The sequence below is a fragment of the Antechinus flavipes genome, chromosome 2 (assembly GCF_016432865.1).
Source record: "Antechinus flavipes isolate AdamAnt ecotype Samford, QLD, Australia chromosome 2, AdamAnt_v2, whole genome shotgun sequence".
Lineage (NCBI taxonomy): Eukaryota > Metazoa > Chordata > Mammalia > Dasyuromorphia > Dasyuridae > Antechinus > Antechinus flavipes.
The window spans coordinates 315926729-315946060 of NC_067399.1; the positions used below are offsets into that span (position 1 = coordinate 315926729).

General features: G+C 44.6%; 2 protein-coding genes across 10 annotated transcripts in view; one reads left to right on the forward strand and one right to left on the reverse strand.

Annotated features, from left to right (window-relative positions):
• Positions 1-9322, forward strand: part of ANGEL1 (angel homolog 1) — a 117014-nt gene extending 107692 nt beyond the window's left edge. For 5 of the 7 annotated variants that reach the window (XM_051977533.1, XM_051977532.1, XM_051977531.1 and 2 more), the window contains 6 exons: positions 23-456; positions 3716-3842; positions 4167-4277; positions 5395-5464; positions 5927-6099; positions 7089-9322. In XM_051977533.1, the coding sequence (XP_051833493.1) occupies positions 23-456; positions 3716-3842; positions 4167-4277; positions 5395-5464; positions 5927-6099; positions 7089-7249 (1076 nt within the window). In that variant the 3' untranslated portion in view covers positions 7250-9322. The remainder of the gene's footprint in view (positions 1-22; positions 457-3715; positions 3843-4166; positions 4278-5394; positions 5465-5926; positions 6100-7088) is intronic. The other 2 variants (XM_051977534.1, XM_051977536.1) reach the window with 1 other exon arrangement.
• Positions 8947-19332, reverse strand: part of VASH1 (vasohibin 1) — a 34757-nt gene continuing 24371 nt past the window's right edge. The window contains exons 7-8 of one of the 3 annotated variants that reach the window (XR_007950623.1): positions 17823-17969; positions 8947-9450 (exon numbers count right to left, since the gene is read on the reverse strand). Coding sequence is in view for 1 of the 3 variants with exons in the window: in XM_051977539.1 (XP_051833499.1) it covers positions 17897-17969 (73 nt within the window). In the remaining 2 variants the exon portion in view is untranslated. Of the gene's footprint in view, positions 9451-13211; positions 17970-19332 lie in introns of those variants that run through there. The other 2 variants (XR_007950624.1, XM_051977539.1) reach the window with 2 other exon arrangements.

Below are 19332 nucleotides of genomic sequence, written 5' to 3' on the forward strand. Positions count from 1 at the left end.
TTGGTTGTGGTTTCCCTCACAGGCTTTACTTGTTTCTACAAGAGGAGGACTGGGTGTAAGACAGATGGCTGTGCTGTTTGCTACAAACATTCCCGGTTCCGACTGCTTTGTGCCAGTCCTGTGGAGTATTTCCGGCCTGGTCTGGAGCTCCTTAACCGGGATAATGTGGGATTGGTTCTGCTGCTACAGCCACTGGTCCCAGAGAGCTTGGGACAGATAACCGTGGGTCCCCTGTGTGTGGCCAACACCCATGTGCTGTACAACCCCCGTAGGGGTGATGTCAAGCTGGCTCAGGTGGCCATCCTCCTGGCTGAAGTGGATAAGGTGGCAAGGTTAGCAGATGGCAGTTACTGCCCCATCATCTTGTGCGGGGACCTCAACTCTGTCCCTGATTCACCACTCTACAACTTCATCAGGAATGGACAACTCCAGTACCAAGGCATGCCAGCTTGGAAGGTAAAGTGATTGTTGACCATGGGGGTCAGGGAGAGAAAAAGAGGGTGCTTTAGGGTAGAGAACAGCAGGGAGGAGTGGCAGGTTACTTATGGGATGGCTCCATCATGCCATCAAAGATATAAAGGGCTTTTATATGGAGACTACTTTGAGTTTTGCCCCTGAAGAGCAGAATGTGAAGAAACTGACTTTGATTAAAAAGGGGGCAACTTCCTTTGTGCCTGAGGAAGAACCTGATCACCAGGGCATGAAACACTGGACTGAGATGACGAAGGCAGGCCCTAGAGATTGAATGGAAGAAAATGTTTTGTTGGTCAGGTCATATCTAGAATATCATATTAAATTTTGAGCATCTCATTTTTTTTAAGGTGTTTAGCTTCTCTGTTTTTTTTTTTTTTTTTTAATTACAGCTTTTTATTTACAAAATAGATGCATGGGTAATTTTTCAGCATTGACAATTGCAAAACCTTTTGTTCCAATTTTTCCCCTCCTTCCTCCCACCCCCTCTCCCAGATGGCAGGTAGACTAATACATGTTAAATATGTTAAAGTATATGTTAAATACAATATATGTATATATGTCCATACAGTTATTTTGCTGCACAAGAAGAATCGGACTTTGAAATAGTGTACAATTAACCTGTGAAGGAAATCAAAAATGCAGGCGGACAAAAATAGAGGGATGGAAAATTCTATGTAGTGGTTCACACTCATTTCCCAGAGTCCTTTCGTTGGGTATTGCTGGTTCAATTCATTACGAACTTCTCATTTTGAGATTCATTCAATTAACAGTCATTTATTAAGCACCTTCTGTATGCTAGTCACTGTGTTGGGCTGTGGAAGTTCATAGACAAAATAGAAACAGTTCTGTCTTTGAGGAACTTAACATTCTGTCAGGAAATAGTATTTACACATGGGTCTTTATGGCATTATACACAGATATATTGACCAAGTAAATTCGAGGTAATTTTAGTAGGACAAGCTAGAAGATGTTGATGAGGGTTTGGAAATAATCTTATATAAGGAATGGTTTCAAGGAGCTTAGAGGATCCTGGAGTAAGTTATAGGGAGAAGGCCTAATGGCTATTTCAAGGGGAGAATAGTATATTGTGTGGAACTAGGAGCTGACTTATTTAATACTAATTCAGAGAGCAACACCAGGAACAATATGTAGAAATTATAGAAAGGCAGACTTTGACTCAAAATGATGATGATTGGGCTGTAGCTATGAAATTAAACTGTGAGCTTGTCATCCCAGAGTTATACATCTCTGGATTACTATAAAGATATATACAATATATGTAGTATAAGGGATTCCTGCCTTGGATAGGAGGTTGAATTAGATGTCTTCTAAGGTCCTTTCCAATTTAATTTAAGGAGACACAATCACTTACTTCATATGAGAAGATGTAAATAGTTACTAGTTAGAAGGTGGGAGTTTGGGGTAGGACTAGATTTTTCTTGCATTTCTTTTTGGTTCTTATCTTAGAATTTCAACATTGTTACTGTGAAGACGCTGAAAAAATACTTTTTCATATTCATACAATGAAAGTCCTGAAAAGACTCCTGAGAAGTTATCTAGTTAAGTCCTTTTCCAACCTTAAATGGGTCTTAGGTATTACCTTCAGAGGAAAATAGCTCTCAGTTTCCCTGGTGGCTTTGACCCCTAAAACCCTAAGATACATAGAGCTGTCCCAGATAGAAAGGACCCTAACCCTAACCTGCAGTCAGGGAACTTGATTTTAAAAGATGTTTTGGTAAAGCAAATTTCTACATAACTTATTTCCTTGTAAACCTTACATATTTTATGAATTTAAAAACATGATTCTGAGCAGTGGCCCACAAGTTTATCAGAATGCCAAAGAGGAACCATGATAGAAAAAATGTTAAGCACTCTGCTGACAGATAAGCAGACTGAGGCTTGGACAGGCTTCTTGTTGGTCAGACAGCCAGATAGTAATAATGTCGGGACAGAGAATCCTAGCTTTTATTTTAGGATCCTTTCTACTATATTAGATTGCCCCCTTAGTATGACCAAAAACTTCCTTGCTATAGCTTTCTTATTTTGGCTTCAGCAAGCTGGTCACTTTTTGAAAGGAGTCCTTGCTTTTCTTCATAGTTTTTGTGCCTTCCTTCCATTCATTGCAGCTCTTTGCCTTGTCTGACCCTTCCAGAAAGTGAACCAAAAGGAATGCCAGTAAGACTGGCTGAGTGGTATATGTCCAGGGTGGGGGAATGGGAATTGACCTCCTAGATGATGATGCTGGCTCATTGGAATCCTAGGCAGGACACTTGAGCTTTCTCTTTCTCTTCTGATTTAACATACTGGGTGTCTTTGGCAGAGCAGAGTGGGAGGAAGGAAAAGAGAATTCAGTGAATGTTCATAGAGCTTACTGAGCTTTTATTGTAATTAGGCAGGCTACTTAAATTTTTATTAAGCGACAACATTGAACTGGCTGATAGATTTCTTGCTGCAAATTTTTGAGTTTATAGTCTTGAGCTAAACCAGTGCATATAGAGTAAGTAAGGGACATTTGCTGCATTTTTAGAAATATGAGGCTGATTAAAGTAAGGAAATGCTTCCCATGTGGTGCTCTGTTTGTTCTGGTTCCATTTACTAAAACATATTTTGTTAGCTCTTATCTAGACAGGTAATAGAATCTAGACCAGGTAATAGATAGAGAGCCTTTCCTTCCAAGATTTGTCAGTAGGGTGGCTTCCTGGTTCTTGAAGTTGATCATAATTCTTGGAGACAAAATTCTGTGAGAATAAGAGGAAAGAACCAAGTATGGAGTTTTAACTGCAGGAAGGGTACAGCATTTCTAAGGATGTCTTGTTCCTTCTGGCAGGTGATTATCTAACAGGAGGCCTAGATGATTATAGGACCCTGATCTGGGATAAAACAGATTGTTGGTCAGGGCCTTGCTTTTAAATTATCTCTTCAGCCTATAACTTAAAATGGCCAGACCAAGGCCTGTGGAGCTGACTTATTGTGAAGTTGAGAGTTTATCCAGAGGTGAAATTTTAGTCAAGTTCAAGCTTTGTCTTTCCTTCCTACCTGTCTCCTGGACAGAAGCCGATGTTTTCAGGGGAAGAATGGTATGTTTAACTAGCTCAATCAGAGGTGTGTTTTAAAGCCTCACAAGGGAGGCTTATGCAATATTTATGGCATATATGGATTTGTGTGCATTCATTAGCTGTCATAACAGCCATTCCCTTTTCTGTCTCTCTCTCTTTACCTCTGGTCTGCTGTTTTCCTGCAGGTGTCTGGGCAGGAAGACTTCTCCCATCAGCTTTACCAGCGGAAGCTGCTGACCCCACTGTGGCCTAGCTCCTTGGGCATCACTGACAGCTGTCAGTACGTTACTCCCTGTCACCCCAAGAGATCAGGTGAGTCACTATCATGGTCTATTCTATTTAGGGATGGTAACCTTTTTTTTTTTTTTTTTTTAAATAATATAGTATAGAAGAAAGCTCTGTCTCTTTAGGAAGATAGGGAGAAGATCATACTTTAGGATCCCCTACTATATTCCTTGATTTTTTGGTAGTCCTCTCTGAATTCTCAGTGCTTCCAAATCTAAAATATATACGCCTCAAAAAGCCCTTTGTCCTCTGAGTCAAGCCTTTCATCTCTCTTTTGTCCCTGGACTGGATGCTCTTCTGTTTGGAGCCTTTTGCTTTTTCTTCACCCAGTACTTATCCTCTTATCTATAGAGAGACGCAAGTACGGCCGGGACTTCCTGCTGCGTTTCCGCTTCTGTGACAGTGCCTTCCAGCGGCCGATGGGACTGGTCCTGATCGAAGGAGTGACAGATGCTAGACCAGGTGATAGAGATAGAGCCTTTCCTTTTATCTCAGATCTATCATTGGTGAAGTTTCCAGGGCCTTTCACTGCAGCTGTCATAATTTTTGGAGACAAAATCTATGGAAATAAATGCAGGGTGGTCATTAAGTCTGTGTGACTTTTAGCTTTAGTAACTTTTGCTATAAACATGCTAGAAGCACACCTTAAATATAAACTATAAAAAGTGAATTCTTAAAGAGTTTTATGTACTTATTGGGTTAATTTTTCTCTTCACAAATCAATTCATGAAAATTCTGAATGCCAGCTGAAAAAGATTGGAGAATGTGCCATAAATGATGATGGTTATGGTGAAAAACAAAACAAACTATGTATAGCTTTAAAACTAAAATTGAAATTCTAAGGATGAAATGGATGAAGAAGCAGTGCTGCTGAGCATCTTGAGAGTCAGGAAAGCTCAGCTTGGTGTCTTGTCTTTGATCCACGGTTAGTTTGGCAACTTTACTAAGTTGCAGAAGTTGCTGATTTGTATTGGAGTAAAAAAATGTCTATACCTAAAGAAATTCCTAAAGAAATGAAAGGTTCATATCTACTAAAAAGGTGACTAGTACATGTGATAATGCTTTGCCCCTCATTTCAAATGTTCTCTAAAGACAAGATGGCATTCTTATAATAGCAACAGTGAGGCAGCTTGGTCTCTGAGACAGAAAGGTTTGGAATCCTGCCTCCAATACAGATTGGTTTAATGACACTAGGCTAGTTAATTAATCTATTGGTATCCCCAGCAATGCTCTTAGCTGATAAGTTGCAGAATCATTGCTAGCTATATTGGTGAAGGAAGATTCCTTACTGGGAGTTCCCTATACCAAGGAAATTATAGAGCTGAGCTAAAAAAAAAAAAAAAAATTAGCAATGAGAATTTTTGTGGTCTGGGGGACAACCTCTGCTTTTGAAGGTACTTTGCCTTTCCTCTCTTGACTTTTTCCTTATTCCTTTCCTTAGAACTTCCCACTATCATCATCCTCTTCTTTCATTTCTGAGAAAACCAGATGGGATTTTCAGAGGAGTTTTAGGACAGGAGGCTGGACCACTGCCCCTTTCCCTGGGGATTCTCAATTCTGTGCCTTGTCTCCTTTATAGAGCGTCCTGCTGGCTGGTCCCAGTCTCTCCCTGAAGCGGACCCACCCGATCCGGAACCCTTCTTCCCCAGGTAGCCCTCTCAGGCCCCAACCTTCTGTTCTTGCTCCCTGCCTTCCCTACAAGTAAGGTCTGCCCTTCCCCAAAGTGCTGGTGAGTGCCAGCCCTAAGGGAGGCTACTCTTCGCCTGTTCTCCTCTCATCCTTGCTTGGCTTGGGCTAGTTCATAACTGTACTAGCCCGATGTCATTCCTGTCAGCAGCTCCGGGGGAGGATTGAGGACTAAGGGAAGCTGGACCCCTTGGCTTGGGGTAAGCCCTTCACCATTGCCTCAGGCCAGTGGAGCTGAACCTGCCATCTCTTCTCCTCTTGGCTCATTGATCACTGAGCTGTCAGCCTCTGGTTGTCTTGTGTGGGAATTTACCAAGGAGAAAGTTCAGCTGAATTCTCTGAGGCCTTTTTGAAGAAAAGTTAGAGAATTTGGGGATTGCCACTGTGATATTTCTGCCTGTTTATCTTTCTTGTCCTTTCCCCAGGGCTTCGGGCACCATCCAGCATAGCCTCAACCTGACCTCAGTTTATAGCCACTTCCTGCCCCAGCAAGGCCGCCCAGAGGTCACCACAATGCCCTTGGGTCTTGGAGCGACAGTGGATTACATTTTCTTCTCGGCTGAACCCTGCGAAAATGGACACAGAGCGAGTGAGTCTGGTGGGTTGTGGGTGCTCGGAGGTCTTGACTGCTGCTCCTGGCAGCAGTGGATTGGGGGTCAGCCATAGTATTCTGGGCTCCCGAAAGCTAGCAGTACCTGGCATTAGCAGGGGGGTTGTTATTGAAAAAGGATTTCACACTCACTTTTGAAGGTAATGCTGTGGAAACAGATAATGATGGAATTTTGAATCAGATGATCCAGATTTGAAACCTGGCTCTCTGATACTCTGTGTTAGGGGGACTTTTGGTGAGTCACCTGACTGCTGGCCCCTAGCCAGTTCGCACCTGCTTGATTTTTCCGTGGTGGGGGTGTGGCAGTAAGGGGGGGAGGTGTTGTATGTGCATTTGTGGTGTCTCCCTGGAACTCTCATGTTCTTGATATTTCTAATTAAAAAATTGAAATAATGATAATAATGATGATAATGCTTATTAAACTGCCTACTTCATTGGGTTTGTAAACCGTCAAACAATATGGACATGTGAATTTATCATCATCATTATTATTCTTTGTTTAATGTTGAAAATACTTTTTAGTTGCTTTATCTCATTTGATCCTCCTGATGTAAAATGGAGTTGTTTAGAAGAACTCTCAGGTATCATAGCTTCTGTAAATGTCTTTGAAGTGAGGACTCTTGAGACACCCAGACAAATGATTTTGTTGCAATTTAGATCTCTTTGCCTTATCCTATACCCTTCCTCCACCATCTACTTTGGGTAGGTTCAGATGGGGAGTCCCCTTATGTCTTGTGAGCCAGAAACAGTAGAAAGAGAAGAGGATGAATAGGAGAGTGAAAAATATTCTATCCCCTTTAAGTATAATATGTTCCCAGAAAAGATTCATGGCTCCATCACCATTTGTGTGACCATAAATAGTAAGTACTTTCTTGAACTGTATCATGCCCACACTAGCTTTGGGAGCTGGCAGATGCATGTAGGTTTATATTTCCAGGTGCCAACATGCCTTACACTTGCTTCCTTTCATAACCCAGGTCGCAGGCTATACCGGGACGGAGCCCTCAAGTTGCTTGGCCGTCTCTCCCTCCTCTCCGAAGATGTCCTTTGGGCTGCCAATGGCTTACCCAACCCCTTCTGCTCTTCAGACCACCTCTGCCTGTTGGCCAGCTTTGGGATGGAGGTCACCGCCCCATGATGGGGCTCCTAGGGGACAGGGGGCTTATCCTCCAGAAGAGCTCATTGGATCAGAGACTGTGGAAATCCCAAGCTTCTGGAAACTTACACCCAAGGAATTTCCCTCCCCCACCCCCCTTTCACCCTCCCCTTCTCCTCAGTTGGATTTCCTCTTTCCCTTTTCCCCAACCCGTTATGCCCCTGCTCCCGCCCCAACCTCTTCCTAATCCTGTGCCTCACACGCAGTGGCCCTGGGAGAGACAGGAGGGGGGCTCCCCTTCCTACCATGTATCCAGCGCCTCCCCCTTGATTTTTAATTACCAGGGTTGCGGGAGTTTTTGATCTCATTGATTATTTGCTTTCAGGCTGCAGCTTATTGACTCCCCATAGCAGCCACTGCTGCCTGCAATCTCCCCTCCTGTCAAGCAGATTGCCCACTAGCTTCCCTGCCCTCTGCCCATATGGTCTAGCCTCTTATACAGCTACTGTATATAATGTATAGTTTTTTTTTTTTCCCTTGGTGTTCTGGTAAGCTGCAGGAGCGAGTGCAGCATTGATTTCCCCTCCTAGGGTGGGTCTAACATGAGCAGGTGAAGTTAGTAGACTTCTAAGTGACCTGCTTGCTGTAGAGTCCCTCCTCCCCTCCCGTTTGCTCCTTCCCTCCTCCCCAGCTATTACGTGTAGGTTGCCACAGAATTGTGTTCATCCAGCTTGGCCCTTGTGAACAAAGTGGACCCCTCAGCCTGGAACAGCAAGATCAAGAGGGCCTGGTGATCCAAGATGATCTGATTTGCCTCACTCCACAGCCCCCATTCCTGAAGCCAAGACATGGCCCTAGTATATTTCTCTTGGGTTCACCCCTACACCCTTACATAGGAGAAGTTGCTTTTCTGGTGTCAGCTTGGGGAAGGTGAAAGCTTTGGGAGCTGGGGGAGTGGGGGAGGTATCAGAGGAGCTGAGTATTTTCTAGGATGAAAAAATTGGGTCTGAAGGGAATGTTCTTCTGCCCTGGTGGTATCTGAAACTGGCCCAGAGTGATGGTTTCAGTGGGAAACAGTATATGAATTGCTTCCATCATTCATTTGAGGGCTATCTCTGCTGAAGCTTAAAATCCTAAGGAAGAACTCTGTCCTTTCTCTTACTCCGAGAAGCTGATTCCTGCTGCTTTTCTGACTCTCCAGGGCCCTCCTTGAGAAACTGGTGGGGGGAAGGCATCTGGGAAGCATCTCTACTGTTCTCAGTGGAGTGATTTGGTTGGAGAATTAAGGGATGGCAGTGAAGCCAGCTGGGTGGGAATGAAGAGTAGAGAACATGTCCCCTGGCCAGGTCACACCAATGTAAAACTCCTGCTTGACTCTTCAGTAGCGGGGGTGGTAGTAGAGGGTTGGGGTGTGTGTACGTGTGTGTATGTGTGTGTGGCGTCTCCCTGGAACCTTCATGTTCTTGCCCTGCCCTGACTGTCACTCCTGTGTGCCTTAATCTCTCACTTTTAGGAATGTATTCCCAGGTCGTCTCCCTGGTAATCCATTCCTCTAAAATCCCCCTAACCCACGGCAGATTCTGAAGATGCTTCTATCCCCATTGGGTCTGAGTTGCCTTTGTATTTTTCCAAGCCGCCTCAAATGGGCCCGAAGAGATGCTGAGGAGTCGCCTCATGCCTATCAGAAGAATTTTATCTTAAAAGGAAAGCCAAAGACCCTGCTTGAAATGCCCTATAGCGTTTTTGTTTTTGTTTTGTTTTGTTTTTTTTAAAGCATAATAGACTCCTTAGCTCTGCTTCCTTTACATGAACATTGGCTTGCCTCATGTTTGGGGGCCTCTTTTTGCCTGATCCCCTCCACCTGATCTTTCACACTCCCACTGTGTTTGCTTCTCCTGGGTCCATCCTCACAGAGCCTCAGGATATCCCCCTATTTGTTCCACAGCTGCCCCTTGCCCTGTTTTCCCTTGATGGGAAGTGCCATGGCCCCACCCTGGGAAAGTTTATTAGGGAATCTTTTGGTCTCTGGCTTGTTGATGTTTTGAAAAGTGAAGTAGGAAATTTTTCATGCTAATTTAATTTTTTTTTCTGAAATAAAGGTTTGTCTTTTTTTTTCTTCTGTTTTTTATTTCACTGGGATTTTGGAAGGTGTAGCATAGCCAGACCAATTTGTGGCTGGATTGGCTCCAGGCTCACCTGCATGTTTGGAGATGAGGTTTGAAGTAAAAGGAGTCCTGAAGAGGCTGGGGAAGGAAGGAAATAAACATTAAGCACCTACTATGTAGTAGGCATTGTGATAAAGGTTTTCAAAATTATTTGATCAAGACAGTCTTTGGAAGTAAAGTATCACCATTTTACTGCTAACTTGCTCAAGGTCAGATAGCAAATGTTGGACTAGATTTAAATTCAAGACTTTCCTGGCTCCAGCCCCACCACTTTATCCAAATGTCTCACATAGGGACCTTTGCCTCTCAAAGGAAAATGAAAGTATTGGAATCTGGAACACTAAAACTACATCTTTTAAGTGAGGGAAAAACTCAGACTGTGAAAGCCTCTGAGGAGCAGTTGATCAAGTAGTCCCACTGCCCCGAACTCTACAGAAGACAGGTCTGGACTCCTGGCCAGGGGAATTCAAGAGGAGGATCTATGTAGGGATATCTATGTCCTTGTTTCTGTTAAACAACTGGGGAATCTGACAGCCACTCAGCATGCAAGGGCAGACTGTCAGGTGTTTCCCTAGCTGAAGCCTAGGCTGATGCATCCCCACTCTATTTTTTGATAATCTGTTTTGCATTCCTGAGCTAGAGCTGATTGAAGGGCCATCTGTTGCTGGGCCTGATCCCCTCATGTCTGGTTCTGTTGTACCATAACCTTTTCCTTCTAGCATAGTTTAAATAGGATTAGGACTCAGAAGAGCTGGAGTTTGAATTCCGGCCTTGCTGTGTGGCCTTGGACAAACTGACTTCTCAGATTTCTCATCTTTAAGAAGAGGGAATTGGTTAATGTCTCAGTTCTCTTTCAGCTTCACATCCTATGAAAATTGCCATTGACATGGACTTGACTGTATGGAAGCTAGAGTTTTCAACCTATTGCAAACCACAAACTGCAGGGGAAAAGCCTCCAAAGTAACTACCATTAGTGGTATTAACCTACTTAATGGTGGATTAAAAAAGCATTTATCAAGCATTATTGTGTGCTAAATTCTGTGATAAGTGCTGGGCACACAAAAGCAAGACCATTCCTGTTCTCAAGTTCCTGTATTCATGGAGACAACACAAAATTTCATCAACATAGCAGATAGGACGGTCTGAAAGTCTAGGTTTCTACGGTGGAATGAATGGCAAGGTCTCGGAAGTCCTTAGGGTCTATAATTAGAAGATTGACTCCAAAGTTACTTGGCTTTGTTTACTTTTGTATTTGTATCAGTAGGGCATAGCACTGTGCTTGGCACATAGTAAACATTTAATACTTTCCCCTCCCTTTTTCCTTCCCCATTTCTCCCTCTCCCTTCCCTGCTCTTTTTCATCCCCCTCTCCTTTCCTTCCTCCCTCCCCTCTCCTTTCCTTCCTCCCTCCCCTCTCCTTTCCTTCCTCCCTCCCCTCTCCTTTCCTTCCTCCCTCCCCTCTCCTTTCCTTCCTTATTCTCTTTTTCCTCTCTCTTCTCCCTCTAACTATTCCTTCCTTTCTAACTTGACTTTGCTGACAAATGGGCTTATTTCTAATAAGATATCCAAGTGGTAAGATGATGTAGGTGGTCCCCGGTTCAGAGTTTAACAATTCTGATCTTCTACCCACCTCCAACAGAGACTGTGTGAGATAACTTGTGGGCTCCAGAAGCTGTGTTCCAGAAAGAAAATAAGCATAGCGACATTGCACTCAAGTCTTGGGATTCCTTGCCTTTCTCACTAGCTCATTGTTCTTAACACTGCAGCTGGGAGTTGGATGAGAGTCCAGAGATGCAAAGCTATTTCTCCATATGCTCTGGGGTGAACTTGCCAGGTACTGTCTTCAGGGATTCCAGCTCTGGGAACTCCATAATGGATGAGCATTGGGGGAGTTTAGGATGTCATGATTATGACCCCATTCAAAGGTTTCTTCTGTGTCTGGTTTAACCTAGGATTCTCTGTCTCCATTGCTTTTCATTTGATGACAGTGTTTTGATTGGAACAAGAGAATGGAAGATGCTTCCTGTCTTTGTAAATGTTAAGCAATGGCAGTGAGTACTAGGTTGAGGGAGGAAATTGAAGTAAATGCTTCAACCTCTTCTAGCATAAATCTGGAAATGTACCCCTCAACCTCATCCCCATTTAAAAAGGCAGCATAAATCAGTAATGTAAATGAGTGATTGATGAAAATCTTGATCTCAACCAAAAAAAGTTCAGATATAAATTTAAGAAGAATCTGAATACTTCATTAATTTCTAATATATGATAATCCTCAAGAGTTAAAACCAAAATTTACCTTTGTATCATTGGTGAAGAAAGTCCTGCCAAACAAACTCATGGAGTAAACATCATAAAGAGAATGATTAGCTTGTTTGAGAAATTAACATGTCTTCAAGTACAAATGAGCAGTATTGATTTACATATGAATTACTATGCCAATTACAAATGTCTTTGTATGAAAACATTTCCAGTAGGATCTTACAAGTGCTTAGAAATTATCTGTGTATACCTGAAAGTAATAAAACTTGGTTTCTTTAAAAGTTTTCTTTGAATTCAGGCTGTTAATTTAAATAGGTCCTTAATCTCCATCTCCTCTACAAACAAATCAGAATTAGTGAGGCCTACACTCCATTTCTCTTTTCTCTCAGGAATTTATGAAAATCATTAGGTTGAGATAGGGTGGTATCTTTTTTTCTCTCACAGAAAAGTTTTTCTTTTTAGGATTTGTACAGCTGAGAGAGGTTAAGGAGTAGCTTTTATCTGAAGGAATGAGGCTGATGCATAACTTTGAAAGTTGGCAAATATTTTGGCAGGCCAACTCTGTCTCTGTCTCTGTCTCTCCTCTCTCAATTTGATGTTGGGCATAGTGGTCTATATTCCTGTTGCTAGGTGGGCTGAGGCTAGCAATTCACTTGAACTGAGCTCTGAAATGCAGCAGATTTAACCAGTTCATCAGGTCTATGCACTAAATGTGGCACCAATAACACGAGCCCTGGAAATAGAGGTATCACCAGACAAAGGAGGAGGTTCAGATTGGAATATGCAAGGGGGTCAAAGCTCCTATGCCAATCATAATAGGATGGGGTCTCTGGGTGGCTGCTGCACTTCAGCAATCTGGGTAAAATAGGAGACCCAACCTTAAAAACATCTTTTAACCAGTCTGGAAGTCTGGAAATGGCTCCAGGTTTTAGTTTGGCATGTAGTGTTAACATAAAGGAGGGTAATAATGAAGTGAGATGAGAGAAGGGCTGGGCAGAAAGAGCCAAGGGATAATAATCCTATAGATTCCAATGTCTATTATTGCCATCATCTCCCTGAAGGCTTCCTTTGACCCCGCTTTTACCATTACAGGCTTATTTGGAGATCTACAAATGATGGCCAGCAAATGCAACTCGCTTCAGAGGGAAAAGTTTCCTTTCTGTCCCGTACAAGACAGAAACTGTTGTTGAATAGGATAGGAAAATTGGAGTGCGTTCTAGAGAACAGGACCAGCAGACAAACCGTGGCCTTCCTTAACCCTGCCCTTTGCTCCTTGGGCATGGGAAGCTTCATCAGAATCCTTCAGGCTATTCACAGGAGAGGAAGAGAAGTGTTCCTGGGTGGAATAGCATATCTGCTACAAACGATGGTTGGAAAGTACAGATGTCTGAGGAGGGCTGAAGGGTACTTTGAAAAACTTCAGCATCCCAAAGACGGAAAATTTAAGCTCCCCCTTCATTGCCATAGCCAGCTGCCTTCCCTCCCATCCTCTCCCCAGAGACAGAGCTGATGGGGGAAGTGGTACAGAGTTGGAAGGTAAGGGGAGAGGCCCCGGAAATTCTGAAAGAAAAGGCAGCAAGGTTGTTAGGTCCTGGTTTCTGCCCAGTCCAGGTAACAGGAGCTGGGTAGACTTTATTAATTGTGTAAAAGTGACAAGAATGAGGTAAAGCATAAAAGTGAAAGGGGTTTCAATACTGATATGAAGGGATGGAAATACAGGGGATCAGAGAGAACTAATTCTACATATGGTACATAGTTGGATACAAAACACGAGGGGGAGAGAGATTCCATCATTTTGTCAGGCACGCCTGAGCTCCTCTTCCATCCTTTTCAAACTTCATGATTAAGGGAAACTTCGGTGGCTCCAGAGCACCAGGAAGTAACTTAGAGGGGACCAATACTGGTTGGCTTGGGGCTAGCACCATGATGGGGCCTACCCTACAAATGGAAAGGGTGAGATGGAAATAGAAAGTCAGGTGCAGAGAAGCAAGGGGAAGGGCACAGACGGTGTCCCGGTCCGGTTCTCTTGGTCAAATTCCACAACAGGCCAGTCCATTCTCCCTTGGCTTTTCAGTGGGGCTGAGGAAGGTGCTGATGGAGAGTCCGGGTCTTTGTTGGCACAGGCTATGGCACACCATGGATATTCACGGACTGTCAGGGATGGGAGGAGGCTAATCCCTGCTCCCTCCACCCTTCCAAGCACACACTACTGCTGGGAGCCACTGCTTACGGGGGCTGAAGCAATGGTGTGGAGCATGCCGGCTCTGGTACTGCTGCAATCAAGAAGACAAGAGCCAAAGCCCACAGACGCCCGACTGTGCATCCAGTCAGACATGCCTCTGTAAGAGCATGGGAGTGAAAGCACAGGTGCTCAAAGGGGTGGGGACACACCGGCCGTGGGCGCAAGAGCTGGGTCTGAAGCAGGAGAACTCAAAACTATAGAGTGCCCTGTAGGCTATCCACCGACTACTCTACAGCTCGTTCTGCCCTTGAGAAGCCAGGCACATGAGGCTTCTGTTCCCCCATCGGGGTCTCTGGTGATTCTATTATCCCCTTCACTCTATGATGACCGATCTCCTCTTGTGGCAACCCCATGGCAATAACTGCTAGCAGAGATGGTTAAGATAAAACAGACTGTGTGATAATGGTGCCTTTTTTCACGCCCATAGTTTTCCTTATCATATCCTGGTGGAGTCATAGGAGATAATGGTATGGTTAGAAAAAGTCATAAACAATGTGGTGATGGGCATATGGGCTGATGATTCATAGGGAAGGGGGAGAATGCCATGAATCCTTATATATTTCATGGGACTGGGACCAAGAGCTTCCCGAGACAGAGGGAAACTCAATTAAATTGACACTGGAAGGAAAAGGCAATAGGGCTGATGTTGTCTCTCCTCCCACTAGCTCCAAACAAACATTGGGCTGGGGTGGATGCTTTCCCCCAGCTGGGAAGCTAAAAAAACAAAGGATCCTGCTTTCTCACTTAGATTCCAGAGGGCTGCTGGTCCTTTTCTCCCACCCTCCCCAGGGAACAAAGTGTAAACATAGTCGGGGAGGGAAGGGACCTGGGATTGCTACATATAAAAAACCCTTTAAAAATAAATAAAAAGCACCAGTGGGTTTTGTTTTGTTTTACATGATTTTCCTTACATCACCCCCAAGCCCAGAGAATAGTCTGGGGAAATCACCGACAGGAAAGACTAAGCAGCTGCTTTGCTCGTAGTTTTAACAGGAAGAGGTTTCTTTCCTTCTCAGAGCTAGGGCCCCTAGCTTTACATGTTTGGATTATGGGGAAAGATAGGGTGGGAAAGATAGGGTAGCTTCCAAGTGTATTCTCAGAGCTCTGGTGCCACGGAGCCTGGCCAGTGGTCTTAAGGTCCATTTCACACTGAGCCTCCTATCCCCAAATTCCCCCCCCATACCTCCTCTTTATTAGAGGCAAATTTTAAGGGGCCACACTGTACCAATGAATCACTTGTTTTTTGTCTTCGGGCTCATCCTGCCAAAGGGAGTTATTATTTTTATCATTATTATCTTTTTTTTAGTAATTATAAAACATGTCATGACCATCATTACCTAACTGTTTGGGAAACCACTGGGGAATGGTGGGTAGTGGTGGGGGATGGGGAAGATGAGGTTCCTTCCCAGTCCTGGGAAATAAGATTCCTGGATGCTAAGTGAGTACAGACACATCTTCGGGTTCCTTCCTCGGGAGGGTTGGGTGAGAGGCTAGCCTAGGAAGTAGGGCTGCCTGTTAGTCCTGGGGCTGAGCCAGGGAGACCAGGCTCTCCCTAGTCCCCTTCCTCTCCACCTTCCCTCCAGCTCCTGGGGCCGCCTTTGGCTATGGGTGCTGAAGCAGCCGGAGGGCCCTGGCCCGAAGGACAAGCCTGGTGGCTGTCTCCTGGTCAGATGGACCAGCTGTCACCTCCAAGCCTCTTGGCAATCTCTGGGTTGGACAGCTGCTGAGAAAGGCAACTGTTCCCTCTGGAGCCCAAGAACGCCCTCCCACACCCACAGAGCAGCAGCAGCTGTTACCAGGTGTAACTCCCCCTCACCAGGGCCTGCAAAGGCAGCATTTGTTCTTCTGGACTAAGGCTGCACTAGACCGCCGCACTCCCCCGGGACAGACTCAGCCGGATCAGGGAGGGAGCCCCACTGCACAAGCCTGAGCCCCGGGCTGGTACCCTCTGGCTAAGGGCATCCTCAAGTGCCGCTGGCTTTCCTGCCTGCCCGGTGGGTGCAATGACTGGCAAGTGAGTTCCCACCAAGCACCAAGCTTGCTTCCTCTGTCCTTATCCTCTTCCTGGGCCTGAGGCTCCTCTCCCTTTTTAGGCCCTATCAGTTTTTCCTCTGCTGAACTCTGCCCTACATCCATTGCTGCTCTATCCCCTACCCCCTCTCAGTGACACAGCAACCACTTCTGGTCTGCTGCCGGGATGAAGGGAGCAGGATAAACAACTCCTGGGTCATCACCAGGGCCCCTTCTATTCCCACCCTCCTATCCACATCTCTCGGACTAATATAATTTTCTTTTGAATTCAGCAGCATGAATGATGTTTCCTTTTTCCTTTTTTCTTTCTGGAAAGTTAGGGATTTTATGTTTCCTCTTCATCTCCCCCAAAGCATCACTTCATACTTGCCCTGCCCTGCTGACTTTACATCTCCCACCGGCCCATTTTATTCTGGGTTCTTGTCTGTAAATTCTGAGTACAACCTTCCTCTCATCCCCTTTCAACCCTCCTTCAACATTCCCACTCTGCCACATGCTCCAGTCCTTCCTCCTGGCCTTACAACGACACACAACATCGCCCCTGAGCCCTCTAGATTGGCCCCCGTCTCCCAGGACCCCTGCTGCTGTAATGGGGCTTTATCCTGCAGTCTCCTTGCTCTGTGAGTTCTTGGATTCTCTCTGTCTCTTGCCCTGGCTTGTTTAATGTCCTGCCGCTTCCTCCCACTAACTCTTGACCTCTCAACATCCCTTCGGCCTCTTGCCATTATGTCCTGGCCTTCTCATTCTCCCATTAACCCTTAACCTTCTGAACTGCTCTTTTTCTTCCTACTCAGCCTTGAATTTCACTCAACTGAAACAACTCTCTCAGTCCTCCAACATGTCTGGTTGCTCCTTCTCTGACTTTTGCTGGGTTTTCATTCATGTCACACCCACTAATTATGGAAGCCCCCATCCAAAGATGCTTTGATGCTCTCTATTTTCCCCCTGCCTCAGACCTGGGTTAGTACTTCCTTTTACAAATGCACCCCGTGCCTGATGGACAGAGCTCAATGATTATTCCATTACCCATCTCCTTTCTTACTAGAACTAGAGGGCTGCTGAAAACCTCATCCCATGGTGGAGGTTTCTTCCTATTACACACAGCTAGGATCACGGTTACCAAAATTACTAAATTTAGCTGCTAAAAGAGAAAGGACCAATCAGCTCCAGACATCATCTCCAGTCCCTGATTCTCTGTCTGAGGAAGAAGACTAAAAATTGTAAGGATGCTATGGGAGAGGGAGAGGAGGAGAATTTGGCTCCTGCCCAAGAAAAGGAAGGAGAGCCAGAGCTAACACGAGACTCTTCGCCTTCCATGGTGTCCCGTCTCTCATGAGTTATGTGCTTGCCTCCCACCCCCACTTTCTTCTTGGTCTGCCCTATTTTATGTGCTCATCTATGTCCAACCCAACATGACCGGGGCCCTGGGGCTCCGGAGAAGTCCAAATCCTGCTGTAGAGAGAGCCATGAGTGGATGGCCACAGGGAGGGCTTGAAGCTGAGCCCTGTAGCTGAGGCTTCTCAAAGCCTCGAAGGCAACAGCTACCAGAGCTGGGTATGGGGGGCTCCTCCTCCTTATCTCGGGTGCAGTAGCTCCAGTCTTTATGCTGGGCTTGTGGGCGCTGTCTAGGCTGGCAGTGCTTCCCATGGGGCCTAGGTGGTCACGGCCACTTATCTCTGGCATCCCAGAGATAGGTGGGGCCTGTTCAACATGTTGCTTTATGATCTGTATTAAACAAATCTCTGGGATCATACTGACTCCTCTTCCTCTTCCCTTTAGGGTCAATGTGCCTCTTCCACAAATGCTGGCTGAGAACCATGTTCTTTCTGCCTGAGGGAAGCGGTGTTGTCAGATGAAGGGGAGCTCCGGGCTCCTCCTACTGTCCCCTCAACCCACACCTCCCCTCCATCAAGGCTCACGGTGGGCGGCTTGGTCCTGTGGCCGAGGGGGCGGTGGCAAGTCTGTGCAGCAAGTGGTCTCCTCCCCACCCACCTCACACCCGGATCTGGTACCCGTTGAGGTCTGGCATGGCTTTGGGTTCAGCAGGCTTCTTCTCACCAGATGGTCTGCAGGGAAGGAAGGAAAGAAGGAGCAGGAGGTGAAATGGATGCCTATGCAGGAACTGAAGGATGGTTAACAAGGAGAAGATATCAATCTAATATCATCTCATTCCCTTCTAAAAAGGAGAGAAACGGACCTGACATTTTCTGCTCACCCTAATCTGTGCCCTTTTTTCCTCTTCGTCTGTCTGTTCCCTCTCCGCTCATGCCCTTTCAAGTGACTGCTCTGTGTCCTGTTAGTAGGATGGAGCATTTTCTCTTCTTTTTAAAAAATATTATTTTTATTTTCCCCAGTTATATGTGAAAACATTTTTTTTGTTATACATGTCCATTCATTTTTTTACATGTTGGGAGAGAAAAATCAGAATAAACTGGAAAAACCATAGGGGGAAAAAAGGTGAAAATAATGTATGTTTATCTATATTCAATCTCCATAGTTCTACTCTAGATGTGGATAACATTTTTCAACCAAAGTTTATTGGAATTGCTGAACCACCAAGAAAAACCAAGTCTATCAAAACTGATCATTGAACAGTCTTGCTGTTGCTGTGTATAATATTTTCCTGGTTTTGCTTGCTTCATTCAGCATCAATTCATGTAAATCTAAAATCAGTCTGTTCATAGGATAGGCATTTTCTAAAATAATTTAGCTACATTACTTTTCTAGGGCCACCAGGAGTGCTTGTCCAAGAGTCTGAAAATTCATATTCGTAAGTTCAAATCTCACCTCAAACACTTACTAGTTGGGTGACCCTGGGCAAGTCACTTAGCCCTATTTGTTTCAATTTCCTCATCTGTAACATGAACTGGAGGAAGAAATGACATACTACTTCAGTATCTTTGCCAAGAAAACCCCAAATGGAGTTCAGTTGGACAAGACTGAAAAATGACTGAACAACATAATCTTTCTGGACTTGTAATATAATTATGGAGCCCACAAATGCTAGTTTTAGGACATAAAAGGAGTTTGGGAAAGTTTTAGAACAAAAGAGGAACCCATCTTTTTTTTTTTTAAACAAAAGAGCTGTTCCTTGTAACTATAATACTATATTTCATTCCTTATTAAAGCTATTCCAAATCTTTTCTCTTTAAGCTTTCTATACCTTTTCTTCCTTATTCTCCTTTGGAACAGGACCCTACCTCTTACTTTACTGAAAATAAAACAAAAACTGAGGCCATTCTCCATGAGATCTTTTTCTCTTTCTCTTGACCTCATAAGCCTTTAACATCAAGCTCCACTCTTTTAGACTTGATAAGTTTTTCCCTTACAAAGACTGACCCTTCAATATGTGCTCTTAATTTCAACTTACATACTCTTCTTATATACTACATAAAATTGCAACATCAATGATTTCCACCTTCTAATTTT